Source organism: Lactuca sativa, chromosome 5 (assembly GCF_002870075.4).
Source record: "Lactuca sativa cultivar Salinas chromosome 5, Lsat_Salinas_v11, whole genome shotgun sequence".
Classification (NCBI taxonomy): Eukaryota; Viridiplantae; Streptophyta; class Magnoliopsida; order Asterales; family Asteraceae; genus Lactuca; species Lactuca sativa.
Genome location: NC_056627.2, coordinates 56266660 through 56279396, shown reverse-complemented (window position 1 = coordinate 56279396; position 12737 = coordinate 56266660). Strand labels below are relative to the sequence as shown.

At 37.9% G+C, this 12737-nt stretch overlaps 1 protein-coding gene across 1 annotated transcript; it reads right to left on the bottom strand.

Annotated features, from left to right (window-relative positions):
* Positions 1 to 9788: 9788 nt before the first annotated feature.
* On the bottom strand, positions 9789 to 11859 carry LOC111915640 (uncharacterized). The gene is made up of 6 exons (XM_023911280.3): positions 11340 to 11859; positions 11094 to 11236; positions 10812 to 10955; positions 10440 to 10625; positions 10233 to 10357; positions 9789 to 10158 (listed from the first exon to the last, which is right to left on the bottom strand). Exons 1-6 carry the CDS (start codon positions 11542 to 11544, stop codon positions 9912 to 9914), a joined length of 1050 nt encoding a protein of 349 aa, XP_023767048.1. The 5' UTR covers positions 11545 to 11859; the 3' UTR covers positions 9789 to 9911.
* Positions 11860 to 12737: the final 878 nt, after the last annotated feature.

Here is a 12737-nt window from a genome sequence, read left to right as displayed (position 1 = left end):
TCCAAACAAGGAAAAGGAAATAGGGCGAAACCACACATTCTTAGCCTATGGGATCCTTATTATATATAACCTTGGGAGTATACTCTCTGTAATTGTAGGTATATCAATAAGGATCTTTTTAGTTCTTCACACAAGGTTAGTTATGGATTCTAAAATACCCCTATGGTAGTTTAATTCTTGTTTGTTTCCTTATCCTCTGAATATGAATTCTAGGATTAGTGTGAATCTTTTAGCATTCTAAAATACTCCTATAGTATTTTAACTTTATGTTTGGCTCTAGCAATCCTAGTTGGTAAGTTCCAGACCTGTTGTACACCACTATCACTCCCAAGCACATGTTCATCGCATCTCGATAAATGTAGTTGATCAAGTTACATTTATCCCAGCTTACGATTACATAACTGCCCAGGTTTGACGGTAGTGCTCAACATCCGAAGACTTTTATTCTTGTTGTTCTAGTGATACTTGTGTTCGAATGTTTAGATTCTGGATGTTCCTATACTTTGGTAAAATATGGTTATATTTTAAAGTATAATTCTTGGTCAGAGTGTTTTATCCCTTTGTGTTTATAGGTTGTATATCTTTTATGAATTGATATACTTAGCTCACTATAAACAATGCTCTGATACCAATCTGTCACACCCCAAAACCGAAACGGCGAAAACGTTCTGGGGTGGATGACGTCATGTCAAGTATCACAACACATGCATTATAGTAATCAAAGTACAACAAAACATTGCATTAATAGTAACAATTTTACATGGTTTACATTACAAGGTATCAAAGTAAAACAGGTAAATATAATAAGTACAGCAAGGTACTAAGCTATCTTCATCAACAGCTCCGGGATGTACCTATCTAATGCTGATCTGAGAATACAAGTTATTTGAAAAGCGAGTATCAGCATTTTTACAAATGCTGGTGAGTTCATAAGTAATTAGTGACATTTCATTCAAATAACTTTATAATGTAGTAGATTAAGTGTTTACTGTGTATTAGAGTTCTTTCCAGAAAATCCTATATTTTCTTTAATAAAGGCAGTCTTCTACCAAGACTAGTCAGTGTTATGTGGTAGAAAGTAGTTTTCCCTTAATCTCTATCATTATCAAAATACTGAATTTTATTATTAAAGAAAGCAAGAGACAACAGGGAAATAACATATGCCTCAGCAGTGAGGACTGCTGACTAAGGCAAAGGAATCATAGACTCCAGGAGAGTATCGAACGAACGACACACCTGGTTCAGTCTAACAAGTAGAGACTCAGACCCCAGAAGATACCAAATGAAAGGCACAGCTGGTAAGGTCTAAAACAATGAATACAGACCGCAGACAGTATCAAATGAAAGATGCGTCTTGCAAGGTCAAAACAGAGAAAAACAGACCCCAGACAGTAACAAATTAAAGATACGTCTTGTAAGGTCAAAACAGAGAAAAACAAACCCCAGACAGTATCAAATGAAAGATACGTCTTGTAAGGTCAAAACAGTGTGACTCTGAAAATGAATTACCAGCATACAGTGTAAACTGCTGGTGAAATACCGTTACCTTAAGGCCATGAATTATAAGGTAACCCGGGATACTCGTAACCATACTGACTAGAGTACCAGACGCCCTACAAGCGTCTAAACTATGACATTTGTCACCCGTTGGCTTGGTAGGCTGGGACTGTAGCTAGCAGTCTGGGTGCGGGGGTGTCAATCCCGTATAGATCTATACACACAATGTCCGCTCTCCCTACAGGAGATTCTGGTTACCAACTAGACGACGGAGAAGGCCGTGTCCTGAAGATGCATCCCAAATAGTGGGTAGAGACTTCCAAATAGTGGGTAGTGTGTTTCTAATGTAAGTGTTGAACTAGAGGTAGAGACTTCCAAATAGTGGGTAATGTGTTTCTAATGTAAGTGCTGAAATAGAGGTAGAGACTCTTAACTGAACTGACTAGAGCATTCCTGTATGTCCATACTCATATACATAATATATAACTAATGAATCAAACGACCTTCGGACGGCCATCCGATCCCACCAGACCACATCTCAACGAAGAAAAGGAAATAGGGCGGACGAGCCTTCCTAAGTCTTTCAATCATTACTTATATGTACCTATATAAGCACAAACATACGTCTAACTACGACTGAGTGTGTATCAAGTAGAAGTGATTCTTGTGAAGTAGGAGTGTCTAACGAGTGAAGTAAAAGCAATCAACAAGTGTAGCATGAGTGTCTAACAAGTGAAGTAAGAGCATTTAACAAGTGAAGTAGGAGTGTCTAACAAGTGTAAGCGTATCTCGAAGTAGACGCGACATCGAGTGAAGTAGGAGCGTATCGAGTATAAGTGAAGTAGAAGCGATATCAAGTATAAGTGAAGTAGAAACGTATCACTAAGTAAGAGTGTGAACGAGTATAAGTGTCCATCAGGTATAAGTGTATTACGAAGTGGAAACGTTATCTAAATAGAAATAACGCAGTGGTATCTTAACCAAGTAGAAGTATAAGAACATAGACGTAAACTTTGGAAAAACCTTTATATAAGAAAATCATGATTTGGTATTCCTTTCTTAAAGAAGTTTGATTTAAAAACCTTTAGAAATTCTTTGGAAACCTTTCATAAATCAGTTTTGAAAATGGAACTTTGATAAAGCAGTATAAGTAAGAACTTGACAAGTGAAAACCTTTTAGAAAACCATTCATAGTGTCCTACTTGGTAAAACAGTATATAGTGTGGTAAATCATTGTGCATGCGGGTTATCAATCACATGTGATTGATATGATAACTGGCATGTTTAACTTGTATTCCCCCCTATAAAACATGTAAAAACATTTAAAAGGTTCATTCAGGGGTATGAACTCACTTGGTGTAAGTAGGTCCGACGAGGGTGTCGGTTGGGCGTTCGGTGTCACGTAAAGACTCGAACACACTCAATGACCTATTTAACATATGATAACATATGTTCACATACAATTAGTATATTTAATACTAATTAAACACGGATACGCACTCAAAGGAGCAAAAAACACTTTGGTTAAGTGTTTGGGTGTCCCGGGTAGCGTCTAAAGGTGTGTATGGCTTAGGAATGGAGTTTACTATCCGAGAGTAAGCCCTTAATATGTTGTTTACAGCCCAGAGACTATTCACCATGAGTTTACGGCCGTAAACTCATGGTGAAGGGTTCTAGTGTGTTTTAAGGCTTCAATCTTGATAGTGGGATTTTTCTAGGTCCAATTCCAAAAAGCATGAGTGGGTTTAAGGTCTTTAAGGGAATCTTAATGGATTTTACGGCCCAGGGACAACTCCTAAGGGAGTTTACGGCCGTAAACTCTCATTCCTTGAGTTTATTGAAGTTTCAAGCCCCTAATACCTTGCTAGTAATTTATAATGAAGTGTGAGGCCATTTGGGGGGATTAAAACTATCATTTGGGTATGTTTAGGGGTGTTTACGGCCTTGGTACATACCTGGGTCGTAAACTCCTTTTGTCCCTCCATTTTGATGTGTTTAAATGGTTTAAACCCGAAATGATAAGCCCCTAATTTATGTATTAAGTCCAAGGGTGGTTTGGGAGTGTCTTTGAGGCATTTTGACATGTTTAAGAGGTGTTTGGCCTTGGCATATGCCTGGGCCATAAACTCTCTTTTATGCCTCAAAATGATTGTTTTAATTGATCAAACACTCCTAGGCTAAATCCTCAATTTATTTCCAAGCCTTTAGGGACATTTTGGGGTCAATTTGGCCTCATTTTAGGTGTTTACGGCCTAAGGAGGAGCTTAGGATAATGAACTCCTTTTCAACAGCTTAAATGGTCCAATTCTAAACTATAAACACGAATCATAATATTTAGAGTAAGCTAGGTAAGTGGACTTACGATTTGGAAGCGTTTGGTTGCGGATTTGGGTCGAAAACGAGTCTAGAGAGAGAGAGAGTATAGAGAGAGAGAGAGGGTAAAAAGTCTCCAAATGGAGTTTACTCCCCTTTATATATGGGTGGGAGTTGGAGCTCAGTGGAATTTTACCCAATACTGTCGTTAGACAGAGCTTTTGGTCGCACCCGATTTAGTGGTAATAATAATAAAAACTAACTATTTCCAACTAAATGGAAATGTGTTTTATATGTTTTTATTCCCTTTTATCACGACTTTAACGGCATATTAAATGTAAACAATGAAATGTTTATTTACTTGACGGCCTCTAATTAACGAAACTTTTAGAAACTGGAATATTCCGTTAACGGTAACGGGGAAATGTAACGAAACAACTTTGGTTGTCACACGCAGCCTCCCATCAATACAATCAGTAGTGCTGCCTGACCCAGCCCCGGATCCAGATCCCGATCTTGATCCCCCTGCTCCCAACCGTGTCATCACCATGCTGAACTGAAATATCATAAATTAAAATGATCAAGATTTCTATATAAGGGATCTCCCCATACTGGTCCTCCTCGAGGTCGTCATATCTAGCAATGCTTCGGGTACATGTCTTGTGCTTCCAGTAGTACGGGCCCAATACTACCTTCCACACCTACTTGTACCTTTCCCCACTGCTCTACCAGATAACTTAAATTCATCCCACGACCCAACCATACCCCACAATTACCGAATACATCAGCCTCAGGATGTCCTAAGACTCGCTCTATTCATATCAACCAAACCAATCATGACAGACTGCTTTTATGCATGCAAATTATACATAGAAAGGATCAAATAGACTTTCGAATAATAGATTCTACCCTAAGACTATATCTAAACGAGGAAAAGAAAATAAAGCCAAATCAATCATTATGAGGCTATATGCTCCTAACCGTATACAATTCTAAAAACATACACTTAGCAAGTTTCATATAATCAACAAAGCTCAATATCAGTATCACATGGTTTTTCAAATTGGGAAACTACTTACTTGGATCGGCTGATCATGTGCGTCGCACTCTCATCTTTTAGGTTTCTTTTAAATTCCTTTTAGGTTACTTTTGAAAACATTTTATCACCTCCTTAGTTTGAGTCCTGACACACTCGAGAATGTATCAAAATCCCTCAAACCAAGGCTCTGATACGAACTTGTAACGACCCAATTTTACCGGATAAATTTTTCATTTTTGAGTTAATCAAAACCAATCTCATAAACCATAGATTCCCAAACATATGTTTTCAAAATAACATTCACTACATCATTGTTTTCCTTTTTAAAACATCAGAGGGTCCCAAATACATTAAAAAGAGAGATATAGTGCACACCACGTCATCACGCCTTGCCCTTGCCCTTGGGCTCAGAAATACTTGAAACAAATCAACAACCTGTAAGTGAAATGCTTAGTAAGTTTCCCAGAGCATACCACAAACATTCACATATACATATCTTGTTAGCTAATAAAGCTATAAACATGCCACAGAAACCATGCAATACGATTCAACAAGAATGTCATGGGCTACCCCACATGGTCTTTACCTAGGACTGCCATGGGCTACCCCACATGGCCTTACATCCAATGTCATGGGCTAACCCACATGGTCTTTACCTAGGAATGCCATAGGCTACCCCACAAGGTCTTATATCCAATGCCACGGGCTCCCCCTGGGGTCTTCCGTACCAACATAATATCACATAACTTATCAATTCATAAATGAATAGCACACACATAACATGATCACATAATGGGCGGGCCTTGGTGTCGTAGACCCATAGGTATGGTGAGAAGACTCACCTCCGTCCGATGAATACGAATATTGTCCTCCTAATAATCCGCAACCTCCCGAGCTGAATAATAACAATAATAATATAATCAATGATAAGACCTTAAATTATTCCAGGAAAGTCCCAACCTTCCAATTCTACCCCCAAGGCCCAATTACCCTTTCCTTGCAAATGGGCCCCAAATTCCAAGTCCAACATCCTTAATGGGCCCCTTGGCCCAATAAGGCCCAACCGATAAATCCACGGCCCAAACGGATGAAAAGGCCTCTAACTCACAGAATCCAATCAAGCTCAATCAACCAAACGGGGCCCAAAGGCCCAAAATAGCTTAGGGCCCAACTGAGTTGCGTACGCCCAGCGTACCACCCTGGTATGTGCAACGTAATGAAGGCTTAGGGACTACGCGCTGCGTATAGCCAGTTACGCCCAACGTACAACCATTTTAAGAACTTTTTCCACTAAGTGCTTAATGCTCGAGTCTTTCACATCCAAAAGCTAGATCTAAGTTAACAAGATGTCCTAAGGCATAAAGTTGGCAACTTTATGCCCTTGCATGTCTCATACACACCCAACTACTCCATTAAGACCTTTCCAAGGTCTTTTACCCATTCATGAATTCAAATCTCTCATCAAGCTTCCATTTTTATACTTTTAAATGACTAGGAGACCTCAGATCTGCCTCTCATATCGAAAAGGGAGGCTTAGCTCAACAACAGAGGTCCAAAGTTCACAAAAGGGACAAACCACCAAAACCCTAGCTAGATCTAAAGATTAGAAAGGAAAGATGCAAGCTTTTTACCTCCAGAAGCTTTGCAAGATGATTTTGGTGCAGGATCTTGAAGCACACACTTGATCCAAGCTTGCTTGACCACCCCTTCTTCTTGAAATACACACTAAAAAGGCCACAAATGCACTCTTTAAGGCTTAAGAATGATCTCACAAGGTTTCCAGGAGTATATGAACATTCTATAGCTGGGGAGGCTCTCTAAGGTTTAGTCCAATGGACTTAAAGAAGTTTAAATAGGCCTCAAGTTCGGAATTTAGGGTTTTGCGTCCTTGGCGCGTACGCCCCGCGTAACTCAAAGTACGCCCAGCGGACCCTGATTCCTCCGCGGCCACAACCATGAATTGCGCTAAGCGTACACTTAAGTACGCCCAGTGTACTTAAGGGACCAATTATGCAAAAATTATCATTCCTTAGGGTTTCAAGACATACCAAAATTTTGGATGTTACAGATATAGGCATTAAATCATCGATACCAAGCCCTAGGGGTTTGTTTGAGACCATAGAGAGCTTTTCTGAGACAACATACATGATCAGGATATTTGAGGTGAATATAACATAGGGATTGTTTCATGTAGACTTCCTTAATGAGGTCACCATGCAAGAAACCTTTTCTGACAGCAAGTTGATGGATAAGCCAATTTCTAGAGACAACAATGTTGAGGACGGTGTAGATGGATGCCGTTTTGGCTTTCAGGCTGAAAGTATCATTGAAGTCAAGACCAGGATATTATGAAAAGTCTTGGTAAAAAAGGTTGGCAGATAGAGTAAACATATCCTTATCTTGCTTTAGTGAGAATCATACAGAGCCTAAGTAATAGACCTAAGAATAAGATATACATATACATAATATATATATATATATATATATATATATATATATATATATATATATATATATATATATATATATATATATATATATATATGATATTATAGAGAGATTTAGAAATTTAAAAGGGTTTAAGTTACCACTTCGTGATCAGGTGGTCATAGAGTGACCTCCCATGAAGACCGTAAAGATAGTGATTGTGGGAATGGAAGCTTCCTCGATGATGTCTAGGAAGGGGGTGGGGGGCTCGGTTTGGACCAACGAAGGGGGAAGGAGCACCTACATGGGTAGATGTGGAAGATGAGCTCATGAGAGATGAGTTACATAAGCGCAGAATGATGGAGGGTGTTGTTGATTCATCAACAAATGAATCATAAAAAGAAAGATTAGGAGACGTGTGAAATTGAGGAAATAGGAAGTGTTTCTTATAAAAAAAACGACATGTCTTGATATAATAACCTTTTGTGTGTTAAGGTCAAGACAATGAGAGACACGATGATATTGAGAGGGGACAAGATAGACACATGCATAAGATTGTGGCTTAAGTTTGTGAAGAGTGGTTGAAACAGTGTTGGAAAATGACCCGAAGATGAATAGATGATCATAGGTGGGAAACATACCAAAGAGGATCTCGAATTGGGTTTTAAAGGATAAGGTGGTGGTGTGAAGAAGATTCAAGGTGTGAATTGTTGTAAGAAGAGCTTCCACCCAGAACTTCAAAGGGAGAGAGGCTTTAAACAAGAAGGTGCTTATGATATGTTATTGTGTGTATGGTACCTTCAACTTTCTCATTTTGTTATATGACGTGTATAGACAAGAAAAACAAACGTTTATATCGTGTTGTTGAAAGAAAGTGAGTAAAGGTTGATTGTTGAACTCGTGGCCATTGTCATATTGGAAAAGTTGAATATCTACTTTAAATTGGTTGAAAACTTAGGCACGGAAATTATGGAAAACATGAAACACATCAGATTTGGCGCGTAAGGGAAAAAACCCACAAAAAAAAAAAGAATAATCATCTAAAAAAGAACATAATATTTATGACCACTTAGACTAGTAACATGAGAAGTCCATGTGTCAGAATAAAATACTTCAAAAACACTAGATGTTTTAGTAGTTAACCTAAACGACGTTTTAGTAGTTGACTTAAACGACGGTGTTTTCCAACTTGAAAAGCATGACAATTTGGAAATTTGTTGTAGAACTAATAAAAACGACATGAATGTAAAAAAACTAAGGACGGAGGAGCCAAGATAACCAAGTCGTCAATGCCAAGTAGGAAGAGACACATCAGCCAGGGCAGTGACATGGAAAGAAGCAGGCATTAGATGGGAAGTAGATGGGAGAACTGGATGTAGGACATCAATACTGTCACAACGCTACAAAATTGTACATGTTTCAAGATCCTTAGCAAAAAAAAATAGAATGATCAAATTCAATGAAAACGGAATTATCAAGTAGTAAACCTAAGAACCGACACTAAAATTTTGACCATTTTATTGGAAACGATGACATTTCTAAGAAGAAATCGGTTGTTTGAGTGGAGAAAAAAGTCAGGGACAACAAAGCTAACTAGTAGTAAAGCACCATTTCCAACCATAATGGATTTTAAGTTATTACATTTTGCTAATGAAAGCATGTTATCTTGATTGAAAGTCATGTGAGAGCTTGCACCTAAATCCATGTAATAGTTATTGTGATGCAAGTTGGCCCGACTATTGTAGTGGCATATCGGGCTGATGGTAGGGCCTGGTTGAAGTGGAAAAACATCCACAGTTGTTCCATATAATGGTTGCCTAAAGTTATTTGTTATGAGTAGTATGCCTGGTTGTTTCCAAGGATTCCCTCTTGTTGATTTGATCCGGATTGATTATTGCCTGAAAATGATTAGCAAATGTGGAAGCACTTTCGTTATTGTTTTAATTTTTATTTCATTTATTTTTCGATATCCCAGAGCTATTGGAAGATGAAAAAATAGTGGAATTGGAAGACAAAAACAGATCGACAGGAGTATATATGAGTTCTTCATGAGATCCATGAAGTTTTAGCATGTTTTCGGCTTCAAGAAATTCCGAGAAAGGCTTTGCATTTGTGATGACATCAACAATACTATGATATAAAGTAGGTATTTGACGTAAAATTTGCATAACTAATTTGATTTCAATAATTGTAGAATCAACACCGAATAATGTATCAACAAGGCTTTGAAGTCTGAAAAAATTCAGTGATTGACACGGAACCTTATTTGGTGTTGCGAAACTGGTCTTGTAATTCAAACATACATTCATTCAAGTCAACCAAACATGAGAATGAAAGGTGTTACAACTAAAAAAAGTCAAGACCATAGTTGAAGGGTCAAAACAGGAACATAAAGATTCATATTTTCAATGAACAGTGGATAAAATTGTTTCTCCAGCCAATTTGAATAAAAATGGACCAAAAGGGCTGCCAAAGAAAAAAAAAAAGGAAAATGATACAGAACGAGGGTCACTTAGAAAGAAACCTCATATCATTTATTTATGTCCATAACAATCACAAACTTAATCATTCATGTTCTAACAACCAATAACAATATATGGCAACTCCAAAAACTAAAAATCCAAGTATAAAAAGTCTAAATAGAGTAGTTAGAGATTAACTTGTCGACATGAATGATGATGTCATCTATCAATGGTCGAACAGTGGGTTGAGGCTGTAGCATCCATGATACAAACTGATGAAGAGCATCTGGATATGGTGGTTTTGGAACTCCCCCTCCTCCTCCTGTTACACTCGGCCACTTTATCTGTCCATTCATAATAGCCAATTGCAAGCTCCCTCCTGATTCCCCTAACGCATACTCAAATGGAGACACGCCATACCTGTTTTAAACATATCATTCATTTATCTTTATACAGACAGACAACACTTTATACAGACAGACAACACGACTTACATTATGGCAAACAAAGTGCAACCGAGTGACCATATATCAGTTCGTTCATCGATGTCTGTTTGACTTGGGCAATCCCATAGCTCTGGAGCTCGGAAGGGTGCTGAAACATGCTCTGATGCCCATTCCTAAACATTATTCAAACAATCTTTTTAATTATCTGCCATTGGCATTGGATGGATGGAGGTAAGACTGTCTACATCTATCTACCTGCAACTGCAGTGCCTCTGAGCGAGACCGGATTTGCCTTTTAGCAGGACGCGCGCTTCCAAAATCCATCAATACAGCGAGAGGTGGTTGACCTTTACGATGTGTTAAAAGGACATTTCCTGGTTTCACATCGTTATGCGCGTATGGAGGGTCAAGAGAATGCAAATGCTTCAGTCCTGCACACAACTGCAACCCAAATCCTACAATTAGACCCCTTAGACCCTGACAGGACAGAACAGGTTGTACTGACAGGATAGGACAGGACAGAACAGATTGTACTGTATTTGCATTGCAATGGACAAAAATTACAGTTTTTTATATTTACAAAAAACAGAGAGTGAGAATTCTAGATGCATAACGGTTGCTGGTTACCTGTCGGAAAATATGAAGAACATCAGATGTAGAAAAAAATTGTTTTTTAGATTTCATTGTTGTTGAATTGTCCAACAAAGTCCCATCCAGATGAACTGGAAACAACAGGTATGCTTCATGTGTCCAAGGTTGTTCCGGTGTGGCCTGTCCAACAAAACAGAATCATGTTAATGGATAACATTTTATTTGTTCGATCACACTCAACAGATTTTCATAAAGTGAATGAAAAAAGTCGATGATTTTATATGATCATAGATCTGATTGCGTATAGAAGTAAGCTACCTTTACTGGAATAATGGCATGATCCAACAATGGCAGCAGATTTGGGTGGCTAAACAAGGCGGATACACGGATCTCTTCCTTCACCAACTCCAGCTGATCATTATTCTGAATCAAAACTTTCTTCATCGCATACGTTCCATCCTCTGGGGATCAAATTAATTCGTAACTATAACGAAATCAACGAATGCAATGCGGATACTTTGAAACCCTAGAAATGGAATCTCAGATTGTGGGATTTGTATTTACCGGCGATGTGAGAGGGGTCTTTGAACTTCTTAGAGACGCCACCGCCGGAAGCGTCGGTGAAGGCCTCCCTAACAAGGAAGACGTAGGCAAAACCACCCTCGCCGAGCTGGCGGACGATCTTGAAGCGGTTGTCGTTGATCCAAACATCAGCGCCTCCGTTAACGGCGTCGTATAGGGCGTTTAATCCTGAAAAAGAACACCCCATTTCCTAGCTCAGTTATTGGTAAATGGCGATGCTCTCCCGTAAAGAGCAAACCCCTCTCCCTCTGTCTGTACTCCCCGAAAAGATTGCCGGAAGGAATGAATCTTCGATATTAAGGAGTTCGTGGGTTTCTGTGTGTTGACATAAGAACAGATCATGGGATATCTGGAGCTGATTGTAAATCGAGTAGAATTCACACAATCATGGCGATTGATCAATTCTTGTTGAATGGGAAGGGTTAACTAGGTGAAAAACTAAAAAAGAAAATTGATGTGAAAAACTAATAAAGATGATTAGGGTGTTCTTTCAGATTATCACAAATATTCGACAAGATTTTTCACCTAATAAAATAATTGGATTAGGGTGTTTTTTAGATAATCTTTTTCACGTTATTTAAGTTTAAAGGTTGTTTTAGATTATTTTTTTTATCAAAATATGTTATTGATTTATTAGATTTTTAAAAAGTCCAATTATAGCTCGACATGCTCTTAAATGCTTTTTAAATGACATTTTAACATACTTGAAGATAGAGGTTTTTAATCTTATCTTTTTTAATGAATTTGGCTTTTTAAATTGAAAATGATAATATTACTGTAATGAACACTCTAACCTTATCTTTTCCTTCTCTCTATTCTTTCCATGAATTTTTTAGTCATTTTACAATTAAAATGTTTTTGCAATCATAAAAACTAATTTAAACATTAAAAAAAAAAAACTAATTTTATCAAAACCATAATGTCAATAAATATTTATTTTCCAAAATCATTTTTAGACTTCAAAATGCAATCTCAAACACCCCCTAAATGTTTTTACCATTATTTAGATAAATGAACAGTGATGGTTACCGGTTAGTTGTGGCGGATTTATTCATTCTATATGTATGTTTTAAAACTTTCACCGAATACAAAAAAACTGAAAAACTAAAAACTTCCAGCTTTGATATCTCGACTTTGGAGGACTGTAAGTCAATGAATATAAAACTAAAAATGAAAAATTTATAGTCTAGAATCATGTACAAACTCTAAACTACATGTTAGAAAAAACCGTATGTCAATTGAAGTTGAAACGAATAAAATATGCATTTTTTAAACGTTTCATAAAAACCGGTTTCGGCCCTAAAAGTGGTTCCGGTTCCAAAAACCGGTTCCGATTTCTAGACCCGGTTTACCCGGACCCGATGGACCCAAACCCGGATT